The sequence below is a fragment of the Acinonyx jubatus genome, chromosome C1, assembly GCF_027475565.1.
Source record: "Acinonyx jubatus isolate Ajub_Pintada_27869175 chromosome C1, VMU_Ajub_asm_v1.0, whole genome shotgun sequence".
NCBI lineage: Eukaryota > Metazoa > Chordata > Mammalia > Carnivora > Felidae > Acinonyx > Acinonyx jubatus.
Genome location: NC_069381.1, coordinates 146,332,855 through 146,345,337, shown reverse-complemented (window position 1 = coordinate 146,345,337; position 12,483 = coordinate 146,332,855). Strand labels below are relative to the sequence as shown.

Genomic DNA, 12,483 nt, shown 5'->3' with positions numbered 1-12,483 from the left:
TCCTTCCTCGACAAATACTTTAATGCTAACTGTAACGATAGAAATCAGATAAAGAAATGATGCCCTTCCCAAGGCAAGTACAGTCTTGTGGAGAAACCCAGAGCTTGCTGTAAAATAATCATTTGTGAGAGGAACTAAAGTATGGGCTTTAAAAACTGGAACAGCACCGCACATCATTTTCAAGGCTAAAGAAATCAATTTGCTCAGTCAGTTCCATAGCACAGCAGGTGTGAAGTCTGCTGAAAATGGCTTGATATTTCTAACATAATTGCCTACCAAAATTCATATTAAAACCACTTCAAAGCCACAACAACATATACTCTGAACTCAATTTCAAACGGATTACAAGTCAGGAACCCCGCTGGGTTGTGCTTTTGCCTACATATTTGTTATTATTAAAAAAAGAAAAGGGAAAAACTAAATGCAGTCCATGCAGCAGCCTCCTGATAAAAGGATTAAAATGGTCATAATGCAGTTTTTTGTTTTATTTTCAGAACTTTTACTTCTGTCTAATTACAGACCTGGAAAGAACAGTGATCTAGGTCTATGGCCTAAGCATCTATCTAAGCCAGGGGTGGGCACACTACAGCTTTTGGGCCAAATCTCGCCTGCCACCCATTTTTACAAATGCACTTTGACTGGGACATGGCCACACCCATCTGTTCTGTATCACCTGTGGCTGCTTTCATGCCACAGCAGCAAAGCTGGGGAGCAGTGACAGAGACCATATGGCAAAGCCTATTTCCTTGTCTAGCGTTTTACAGAAAAAGTCTGCTGACCTCTGATCTAAACTAATGGCTTATTTTGGAAATTTTACTTCAAATTTTATTTAAAATGTTTACTTTTATTAATCTTTAGATTTCCATTTCTAAGGGAAAATGGGGAAAAAATTATCTCCCCAGTAACTGAGTATTATATATTCCTTGACTATCTTAAGTAAAAATATCTCTAGAAACTGTTTCAAATTGCAGAAGCTTACAACCATTAAAAATAAGATAATAAAGTCTTAGGAGACTTAATGATTCTTTTCTTCAGAAAATGTCTCCTGAGTGGCCCTTTCCTGAATTAAGGAACGTCCTGCTTGAGGCTACTCTACCTTCACACCAAGGCTTCAGGCCATACGTCACAGTCATAGCTGTGAGGATTCATTCAGAAATAACAGTTCTCAATGACAGAATAGTGTCTTCCACCTTGAAGGCTCTGCTGTGGAGACATGAAAGCCTGGGCACGAGGCCAGGTGTGCATCTCCCAGAGCGTCCATGGAAGCCTGGCTACAGGTGTGCTGGGCAGGAGCATGGTCCTGCCCGGTCCACACCAAACTAAGAGGTTGCTCGTAGGCTGTCACATCCCAGAAAAGGGCGATACCACTTACTTTGTACATCACGTTTCCTTCCTCCATCAATTTCTGTAAAAGTATAATCAAAATATCAGGTTTGGAAGTAGCCATCGCCCAGGCAGCATTTCCTGCAAAACAAACATGCATTCAGAGGCACGTCAGTGCTCCGGGAGGGAAGGAGTTTACTGCTGCTGGGGCCAGATGGCAGCCCAGGTCACAGACGGCAGCATACTGTGTCCTGCTGCCTCCAGACAACAGTACAAGTAAGGACAGGGAGCAGGACCCCCAGGAGTTGGTCTCCCTTCCAATCTGCCTCACGCTGAATGAGGCTCCTGGGAGGAGGCTGTACCCCGTGCACCTGTTACTCTGATGAAAAGAGTGCTGGGAAACCAAGGCGTCAGAGCAGCCAGGCCCATCCCTCCCTTCTGCTGGGATTTTTGGGGAAAATCAAACATGGCTTCTGAATAATCTCCTTAGCTTCCTGCAGGGCCCATGTCTGCTGGTGAGTGAAGGCACGTGTTCTTAGCAGCCTCTCGCTCTCTGCTGCAGTCTATACTGCATCTGCCCAGACAGGTTGGCTCTGGCTAGTCCACCCTCTTGTCACAGCTCATGTTTCTCCAGCCGCCAGCCCCACTTCTGAGCACGTGCAGGGAATAATGCTTAAGAGAGGACAGTCTCAGAGTCAGACTACTCTGCTCCACTGACTCTGCTGATTACCATGACCTTAGGGAAGCTATTTACCGCCACTGTGCCTTGGTTTACTCCTCTGCAACATGATGGTGTTATCTCTACCTACTTAGAGGGTGGGTGAGGATTAACTATGATAAAACATGAAACTGCTCAGAATAATTACTGGTACTGTGAACTGCTTAGTAACATCAGATCTGTTTATCTTTGCCACAGTCCCCTCCTGGGGGCTGCCGCTGGCCGAAGGTCTGGCGTATTAAACTACGAGAGCCATGTTCTTGTTGCTCTTTACCCACACATTGTGAGTGGGGGCTCACGCTCCGACCAAGCACAGAGAACGAGGCTCTTCCTACTCTGCGTCCCCTCTGCCCTGTCATTATCCTTCAGTGACACCCCTCCCCCATCTGGTTTCCAGTAAAATCCCATGAACTTTCCTTCACAGAAACTGCTGGAGTTGTGGCTACCCTACCCGACTAGGACTACTCCAGAACAGTGGTTCGCCAATTCAGCTGCTCAGCAGAGCCACCTGTGAGCTTTCTTAACCACATAACCAGCCTCCCCCGAAGAGCTGAATGGAGCTGCTCACTGCCGTGGCTCCCGGGCATCCCTAACACCCTACAATTCTAGACTGGTCTTCAACATTGGCCACTGCTTTCTACCCACACTGCAGTGATAATGTCATGAGTTATTTAAGCATTCTGAATGACTGTGTTTAAATGAGCCTTGTAGAGGACAGAAAAGAAATCTCTAGGCACCTGACATCTTCTTAACCTGGGATCAGGTAAGTCTTTATGGCCCCGGACATACTCTAGAATTTGAAGTGAACCTCCCTCTCCCGCTGCTGAGATGAGGTGTTCACTGACCTAATTTGGCTCCTTTTCTCAGCAGTGTAACCACTACAGATGTATTTCGACAACCAATGGCTCTATCCAAGGGGCGCATGCCGCTGTGGTCCACGTGCTCAATCACGGCTCCCTTCTCAACCAGATACAGTACCTGCAGGGAGAGACAGAGCCCTGAGAGGTGGCTGGTGGCAGAGGTGTCACACCCCACCCACCTCTGCATCCTGGGGTGGAACTGGCAGTCTTAGCTTTACTGTGATCTTCAACACCTCTGGCCATGAAGGGTCCTAATGGAAATGAAGCCAACGGGTAACCGAAAAGAGGGCTATAATCCATAGCTAAAGTCCACTCTGCCATCAGCAATGAGGGAGCCGGGTGAACACTCCTAGTGAGGGACATGTTATGTACATGCATTCATATACCACAGAGGAGTATATGCATATCAACTTCCCAGACCACAGGGATGGCCACAGTCATCTTTTCATCTCCAATTACTTAGGAGGCAGACTTCTACAACAGCTCCTACATACTGGCAGTCTACAGCAATGGGACCTCTGGAAACACTCAGACCCACACAGCCTGGGTATAGCAAGCTAGAAAAACTAGCAGCTTGAGATTAGAAAAAACCAATTATTACTCACTTTAAGGCTTAGGAAAGAGACTCAAATATTGGGTATGTAAAGAGGCAAGGTTTGAGACCATGGTACATAGCTTGATTTGACGTGGTATGACAGCAGTCACTCAGAAATGGAACACAGAGGAAAAATCACTTGGGCTACTCAAATTGCTGAAAAGAAGTCACCTTAGATTTTCATGTGAATCTGACAGTCCACCAATTATTCAAAATGACACTGGAAGGATTAATATCCATAATATATAAAGAACTCCTACAACTCAACAATAAGAAACCCAAATAACCCAATCTTAAAAAGGATATGAATATACATTTCTCTAAAGGTGATATACAAATGACTAAGAAGCATATGAGAAGATGCTCAACATTATTAATCATTAGAGAAATGAAAATCAAAACCATGAGATTATCACCTCACATTATTAGGATGGCCACTATCAAAAAAAAAAAAGTGTTGGCGAGGATGTCAAGAAATAGGACCCCTGAGCATTGCTGGTGGGAATGTAAACTGGTGCAAACACTCTAGACACAGTATGGAAGTTGCTCAAAAAATTAAAAATATAACTACCACTTGATCCAGCAATCCCACTTCTGGGTATATATCCAAAAGAATATAGATAAATCTTGAAGAATCTACAGGATCCTGAAGAGATATCTGCATAGCCACAGTGGACTATTGTAAATTGTGACTATTCACGATAGCCAAGAGGTGGAATGAACTCAAGTGTTCACTGACAGATGAAATGATTGACACAATGTGGCACAAACAGTCGAATATTATTCAACCTTAAAAAAGGAAATCCTGTTACATGCTACAAGGTGGATGAACCTTGAAGACATTATGCTAAGTGAAATAAAGCCAGTTTATAAAAGGAAAAATATTCTATGATTCCACCTGTATGAGGTACTAGAGTGGTCAATTCACAAAGTAGAATGGTGACTGTCAGGGACTGGAGGAGGGAAACAGTCTTATTTACTGGGTACAGAGTTTCGGTTTTACAGGATAAAGTGTGGATATTAGTTGTACAATAATGTGAAGTGTACTTAGCACCACTGAACTCTTCACTTAGAAATGGTTAAGATGGTAACTTTTATGTTATGTGTTTTTAAATCACAATGAAAAAAAATTACCCTAGAATGCTAAGCTCCTTCACTCTTCCTAATGCTGACAAACTAGGATTTGGTAAGGTAATAGAAGCTGAAAAATAAAAGTATGGATATGTGAGGTTTAAACAGCTGTTTTTGAAAATCAACATTAAGTACAATTTACACTGTCCAGGAAATTGAGACCATTTAACACGAACATCACTGCCTTCTAAAAAGCATCAAGGCCCAGACATGCAGAACAAGGATGGCTTTTGTTCTAAATTCCATGGTTTCCAGAAACACAGTATCTCTCTGGCTAATTTGCACATTAGACATATTTAATTCTTCAAAAATGGTAAGTCTGAAGGAGCTGAACATTCCTTTAACACCTGCTTGGTGCCTGGGATGTGGAACTTGACAAAGACATGGTTTCTGCCCTGAAAGACATTTTGTAGTTCTTATATTACTAATATTTTATCCCTTCTTCTCTCAATTAAACATTTGGCAAAGGGATGAATATAGTGCCCTAAATATTTTATATTATTTGTATATTATTTTTATATATATATATTTTATCTATGTAAATAAAGTGACATTATATCTATATGCATCTATAAAATCTATATAAATAATGTGGCATTGTCTAGAAATAATATAAACATATATATGAGCAGTTACTAATCAGATAATTATCTGGTTTATTTTTAATAAATAAAAATCAGCATTGTCTAGAAATAACAATATATAAATCTATATATAATATAGATGTATATATATAAATATTATATATTTATATCTAATATATAAATCTATATATAATATAGATTATATATATTTATATCTATATATTTGTTGTTTTATTTATTATTTTTTGTTATTATTTACATTATTTATGTTATTTACCTTGTCTAGAAATATGTCTATAATATATAGATATATATAATATGTATATTATATATAGAAATATATATGTAAATATATATGTAAATATATATAATATAGATATATTTATATTATGTCTATATGTCTATATTATGTCTATATTATAGACACCATATAATCTATAGATATATATCTCTATTATATATATTTATATATATTATTTATATTATTTCTAGACTGCCACATTTTTATTAAAAATAAACCAGATAATTATCTGATTAGTAACTGCTCATATATATAAAAAAGTGATTTTTAAATGCTCTGTAGAGGAATTCTATTTATATGGGTTACTAGAAGAAAATAAAACTACACACGCATTTGTGTATATATATATATACACACACACACACACATATACATATGTTCAACATATGTTTGAAGACACAGTTTGTAATCATGTATCTTGAAGGTTTTAAGAGTCTATTAAAATCTTTACTAAAATTCTGCCACAGACTGAATGCCAGAGAATTAAAAATGAAAGCTACCCCACAGCATACAAGTCCACACTAACCACACTCAACACGGCCTCACATGCACTCTGGGAATAATTCAACTCCTGGGTTTCGCTGCAGCACTGGCCTGGTGTGCAGGTGGAGTGTGTGACCACCTGCGGGGTACCTACGGTCTCTGCGTCACCGTAGAAGGCGGCCAGGTCCAAGGGAGTGCGGCCATTCTTGTCCGTCTGGTCTATCTCGGCTCCTTCCTCAACCAGAAACTGGACCACTGCCCTGTGACCCTTCAGACAAGCCCAGCTTAATGCTGACAGTCCCTCTTTGTCCAGAGAAGAAAGGGCAGCACCTGAAAGAAAAGCCCATTCGCAAAACATGAGCTCGGTAAGACAAAGCCCAGAAGCCAATCGATTCACATCTGCAAACACCTGGCCTGACTGGTGGCAATCAAGCCTGTGATATCTGAAGCTGGCAAAATGGTCACCACTGCTGAAGCTGAGTAATAGGTATATATGTCTACTACCTATTCTTTCTACTTGTGTGTGAATCAGAGAATGTCCGTAACAAGACTTTTCAAACTTGAATTGAAAAGCACTGCCAGTGGGTCTACCAAAGCTCTTTTCTTTGTCCATTCCGAAGAAACCTCTGCAGGGGCTCCCATGCTGCTACCTTTTGAAAGGAGAAATTCCACGGTGCTCAAGTGTCCTTCACAAGCGGCCACCATGAGGGGCGTCCGGCCCTGCTTGTCACTTAGGCTCACATCACAGCCACGGTCCAAAAGTAATCTAACGATCTGAAAGAAACATTGGAATTAAAATCTCCCTGCTCCACTTTCAATCTTGTGCTCTCTACCCAGGCAGGTTTTCCACACTTAAAAGCAATAAAGGATTCCTTCTTCAAATGCCTCCCTACACTGTGTGATTTGTACGGCCCGTGCCATCTTTCCATTGTATTCCTTTGAACAGAATCTTCTTCCAAATATGTACTTTTTTTCACATACTCAATTGCTATAGCTGTAAAACATGCACATACAAGGCATGAACAGTAGTAACGTGGAGAAGGGGAGATACCAGTCACAATCAAGTCATGACCAGACAGCCACAATGCAGCTATGGGATCACTGGGCACAACTAAAGGAAGGGGCAAAGGTCCTGGGTCCCAGGGTGATGATCCTGCAGCTACACTCCCATAGGAGGGTGGGGGCTGCAGGAAAGCATTCACCCACCACACCCCCAAGCAATCTGCTTTTCTAAGCCTCCCGGCTTAGTGGATGGCTTGACCTTCACAGAAGACAATTTTTAGCAAAGCTTCCTGGAAGACATTCCCAGCCTCAGCTCTGTGCCTTCAACCAGTGCATGGCAATAAGACTGGGGAACACAAACAAAAAACCAGAGAGGTGTCTCCTACAAATACCATCACAGCGAGTGCCCTCTGGCACAGCATTAGTTATATGGCGACAACAGAAGGTGGAGTATTCCCATTGCTTTCTTGTTCTTGAGACACTGACAGATGCTTTCCAAACCTCCCCATGACTTAGGAAGTACTGAGACCAGGAGAGAGGATTAGCTAGGGCATCAGATAGACATTATGAGGAGGACAGGACGCAGATGGTACGAACCAAGCTCTTGGAAATGGAACTGAAAAGCCAATCTTGGTGGAGAGCACTGGTAGCTCCTAACAATTGCACTAGCATCATGATTCCGTGATGTAAACTCGGGTCTAGAAAATTCTTCCTATAATGTATGTAGTAAGATCCATTTGTGTGCAGCTTGAATGTAACCTCATACCAGGCATGGGGTGGGTACGTGGCTACTATTTGCAAAATGAATAAATGAATAAATGACTGTTCTCGAAGATCTCCTATGCCCCTCAATTAGAGGCAATGGGCCACTCCTCACAAAAGAAACCAGGCTGAATCACAGTCCTAGACCAGAGAGAAAAAGTTTCCTTTTCTAAAGAGCACAAGAGAACCACTCTTCTTCCAAGTGTGCTGGACAAATGGGTCACAAAATCACGACAACAAGTATGTTACAGCAAGTCTTCAGTTCTCATGACAGAAAACTAACCCTCCCTGGTTAAAAGGAGGCAGCCGCTGGTCTTCCCTGGTCACCAGCCTTGCTCTCAGTTAGGTTACCAGCCTACAATGGCTGACTGCGCTAGCCCGTCAAATGTTGGCGGTTATCGAGTAGAACTGACAGCACAAGCAGCAGCCAAGAATGTGAAAAAAACAGGGTCAGGGGAGCCGCATGTGACCCCTGGGGAGATGGGCGCTAGTGAGCTCTATCCCACCCATGGTTTCTGAAGCCTTCGGGGGCCCACCGGGTACCTGCCAATGCCCCTGGCGTGCTGCACAAAACAAAGGTGGGACTCCTCTCCTGTTAGTCTGAGACACAGCAGCTCCGTGCTCCAGCAGCAGCTCGCACACCTCCAGCTTCCCTCTTCCAGCAGCAGCAGTCAGGGCTGAAGGAAGGTCACAGGGCAGAGGGAGTCTGTTAGTGTGTGGTAGCTGAAGGGGGCCACAGATTCTTGGATAGTCCTCCCACTGCCAGGAAGGCGGTTCTGCACCCTTCCCTGCGTCCCTGGATCTGGGTGGGCTCTGTGACAGTTCTGACCAATGCAACACAGAAGAAATGACGACATGCCAGTGTCTGGGCCAGGTCCTGAGATGGGGAACTTCTAGTTCTCCTCGGAACACTCATTCTTGGAACCAGCTGCCATGGTGGGAGGAAACCCAAGTGGCCCTGGGGTGACACTCACAGGGAGAAGCACCCAGGCCTGTGTGTGGTTGACAGTCCCAGGTGAGCTCCCAGCAGCCAGCCAGCAACAAACTGGCAAGCATGGGTGTGCACCATCCTGATAACGGATCCCCAGAGTCTCGCTGCACCAGGTAAAGCAGGTGAGCAGAGGTGAACCATCCCTACCAAGCCCAGTCCACACTGTAGATTCAGGAGCCACTATGTTTTTATTTCATTGTCTTGTTTTGCTTTTTTTGTCCCTCCACCCACAGCAAGAGATAATCAGAATATAGTGCAACACACACACACACACACACACACACACACACACACACACACACAATCAGTAGTATTATCCAGTCCAGCCTCTTACCTTAAAGTCATAAATTTCAATCAGCAAGAACTAGTAATTACTGAGGCAGTCAAGGGCATATCAACTCATTCCTGTCTATACAGAGCTTAGAATCTCTATAACCAGTCAAGATGCTGGATTAAGAATGTCAAGAAAGCAAGAAAAGGGAATCTGATTGTTGGGGGCCTCGAGTGCTCAGGTAAATAGCCTAGTGCGATACTGAGCAGCAAGTGGCCGCTGGTAGTAGTGATGTTCTAGGAAAGTCAGCCAAGGATAAAACAAAAATAGAATGGAGGGAAAGAGAATACATTGGAAAGGTTCTCATGATGCCCCCACTTCAGTAACTATGCCTCCTCACCCCTGTCCCAGGCCATGATTCCTGATGAAGAGTAGTAAAAAGAGGGGTTTAATTGGATGAGGGTCCTCTGCTATGTCACATGAATGATCATCTAGAGGAAAGGATAGTCACAGATTCCAGGGACGATCCCAAGCCAGGACAACAAGACAAGTTTCAGTGGAGGACAGGACAGGAAGGCGCTGGGGAGGAACGACACCTCAGGAGGGAGCACTGACAATGCAGATGAGGAAGGAGAAGATTGAGTGTGGTAATGTGGCTCTATTCCTGCTGCCTGCCTAAGACAACGTTGTCTCAGCCTCACACTTACACATGCCCGGCTTCCAGAACAGATCCAGTGTTGCTACAAATCAGTAAGACCTCTCAGTATGAAAATCAGGGAAACACAGTACAAGGCCCTTCACCAAAGGTGAAGTCCAAGTGATAACGAACTTATGAAAAGTACCCAGCCTCATCAGCAATCCAAGTAATTGAGAAATGGATACGCTCACACACACTGCTGGTTGGAGTAAAGATATCCACATCCCATCGCACAGCAACCCCACTTGTAGACACGTGCCTGGAGATGCCCTTCTAGGGCACTGAGAGATGTAGTGACAACAGCCACAACTGAAAGCAGTTCACATGGCCATCAACAGTGGGGTGCATCGAAGTACGGTGCAGCCCAACAATGGAACACCGTACAGCAAGAACGACAAACGCCACACCACTGAAGGCAACACAAGGCACCAGTATCACAAACTTGTCATCAGTTCAAAGAAACAACACACAAAGGAACATGTACGGTGACTTGGTCATACGTAGCACACATACCCCACCGCCGCAGGCACCTCCTTTTAGAGGGCAGCCTGGCTCCACTGCAGACCGCAGGGTCTGTGTCCCATTCTCCTGGGCACCTAAGGGAGTCAGGCCTAGGGGAGCCAAGTGCTTACAAACCCTGCTTTCTACATGCACATCTCCATCCTTCTGTCCTCCTCAGACCCCTCTCAGGACAGACAACCACACCTACTCCACCTCCAGTCAGCCTGACCACAGTTCAACCCCAGGAGCCACATGTGCACAAGCATGTGAACCTGACACCTGGGCCTGATCTGCCTGTGAGAAGAACAGTTCTTCCAAGAAACAAAGAAGTCTCCTCGGACTGTTCCCGAGACACAGTGCAGTGGGGCCAGAGACTTTGTTCACACAGAGGTGCCACAGCTGCTCAGCAGATCACCTGAGTTTCCCATCCATCCCAGGGACCTGTGCCCCAGGAAAGTGAGGAAGATGGCAGGACTCATGAACAAGTGAGCGAATGTGCCAGGCCGGGGCCCTAAAGATGTGAAGGTCAGGCTGTGGAAGATGATGTAGAAAGCAAGCCCTCTCCTTCCGGAAAGGCAGTGAGCTCTCACTTTGCTTCTGGCCCTAAGTCCCCTGAGGCAGAGAATGTGTCACCAGAGCAGCTTGTCACTGGGCAATCTTAATAATGCTTTCCTGTCATCATCCATCCATTCAAAGAATTTCTTACAACTCTAAGAAGGGCCACAGTTAGCAGCTGCCATCTGCACTGCTGATTTTCTCAAGACAGAGACAAGGGTCTCGACTGCAGGTGCCATTCTTACCTGGGTTATCCTAAGAGGCTCACTAGCACTGACCATACATCTAAACTCATAAGGAATTTGTAAACAAACACCATAAAGAGAACAGTATTTGTATCAGTTTTATATACTGATGTCCTGGGGTGGAGGTGAGGGTTCCCATACCCAGAGTTTCTGAAAACCAGTGCCCAAGGGGATCCTGTCTATACTATAGAGTCTAAACTAGCAGGCCCTGGCCCCAGCTGTCCCAGGCATGCCCAAGATAGTCCGTTCCTGCCATGGTGTTAACGTTAATGATTCCTAAATAACACAAGCTTTGGGGCACTTTTTAAGAGTGTTATCTGGATGGACTGGAACACGACCAATGAGCGGTTCAAGAGATGGAAGTTCTGGGCAGTGAGACACCTCTTGGACCTGCTGACCTCTGTAAGCCTCCTCCAATTAGGGATCTCCTCCTCTACCCTCCTCTGGTCACAGCTGACCACTGCAAGGAAAGAATGAACGAAGGAGCAAATGAATGAATAAATCCACACACACACTGCAGGCAGGGTCATGGCCAGCAGATATGCAGGACAGCCTGGGAAGGAACAAACTCAAGGCACTTCTGTTTGATGAGGTCCTGAAGCAGCAGGGCCTCACTAACATTCCATTATCTTCTATTTAGTAAACAAGTTTCATCTGTATTGTAAATGGGGCCTTTAAATCCGGATGTCTGGTGCAGCTGCTACTGAATTTTTGCAACAGCAGCACATCAGAAATGACAGCCCAGCACTAAAAATAGGGCCGTGTGTTTTATGGAGGCGCCAGAGAAGCCAGAAGTTGGAGCAGCTGATGAGCGGATGAGAGCGCCACCCCAGGCCTGGCGACAGAGCTGGATTCCCTTCTCTTCCTTTACAGCCAGACCTGCTGTGCATTTGGTGATTAACTTCCTTTCGAGATAAAGCACCTATATGCACAGGCTGAAAGAGTGTCACACAGTCTGCTCTGGCCTAACACCGCCCACGCTGTGCACATCAAGTCCTAATGAGGTGCTCTCCTTTTCAAGTGATGTAGGTCAATAGGACCTGTGTTTCCCTTTTTTACTCCTGTGAGTACTTTTGGCCTCATCACTCAAAACCCCTGAGGCTAGAGGGCACCTCAAGTTCCACCAGCCACAGATTTAAGGACACCAGATTGAGAAACAAGCAAGACTGAAGAACAGTCAACCACATGCTGAAACAAACAAAATCAGGCAAGACTCTGCTCAGGAATTCCAACTATTCTGCTGAAAAGGCTGACCTCTGAGCTGACCACCAGACTCTAATGAGGGTCAGTGCACTCTGTGTGGCCAGAAGAAAAGAGGGGTGGGGGGAGACAGGAGGAGCGGGTGAGGCTCTGGCAGTGCGGAAATGCCTGTCTTCTGGCCAAAGAAATTCGGAGACGAAAGTGCGAAAAGACCTGGCACGAAATGGAGACTCTAAAATCAATGTGAGTGAACACATGGCACTT

At 44.7% G+C, this 12,483-nt stretch overlaps 1 protein-coding gene across 16 annotated transcripts in view; it reads right to left on the bottom strand.

Moving 5' to 3' along the window:
- The window catches only part of TANC1 (tetratricopeptide repeat, ankyrin repeat and coiled-coil containing 1), a 238,009-nt gene that overhangs the window by 5,354 nt on the left and 220,172 nt on the right, over positions 1–12,483 (bottom strand). For all 16 annotated transcript variants that reach the window (XM_027055689.2, XM_053215116.1, XM_027055692.2 and 13 more), the window contains 5 exons: positions 8,303–8,436; positions 6,646–6,769; positions 6,150–6,325; positions 2,887–3,019; positions 1,373–1,464 (listed from right to left, as the gene is read on the bottom strand). In XM_027055689.2, the coding sequence (XP_026911490.1) occupies positions 1,373–1,464; positions 2,887–3,019; positions 6,150–6,325; positions 6,646–6,769; positions 8,303–8,436 (659 nt within the window). The remainder of the gene's footprint in view (positions 1–1,372; positions 1,465–2,886; positions 3,020–6,149; positions 6,326–6,645; positions 6,770–8,302; positions 8,437–12,483) is intronic.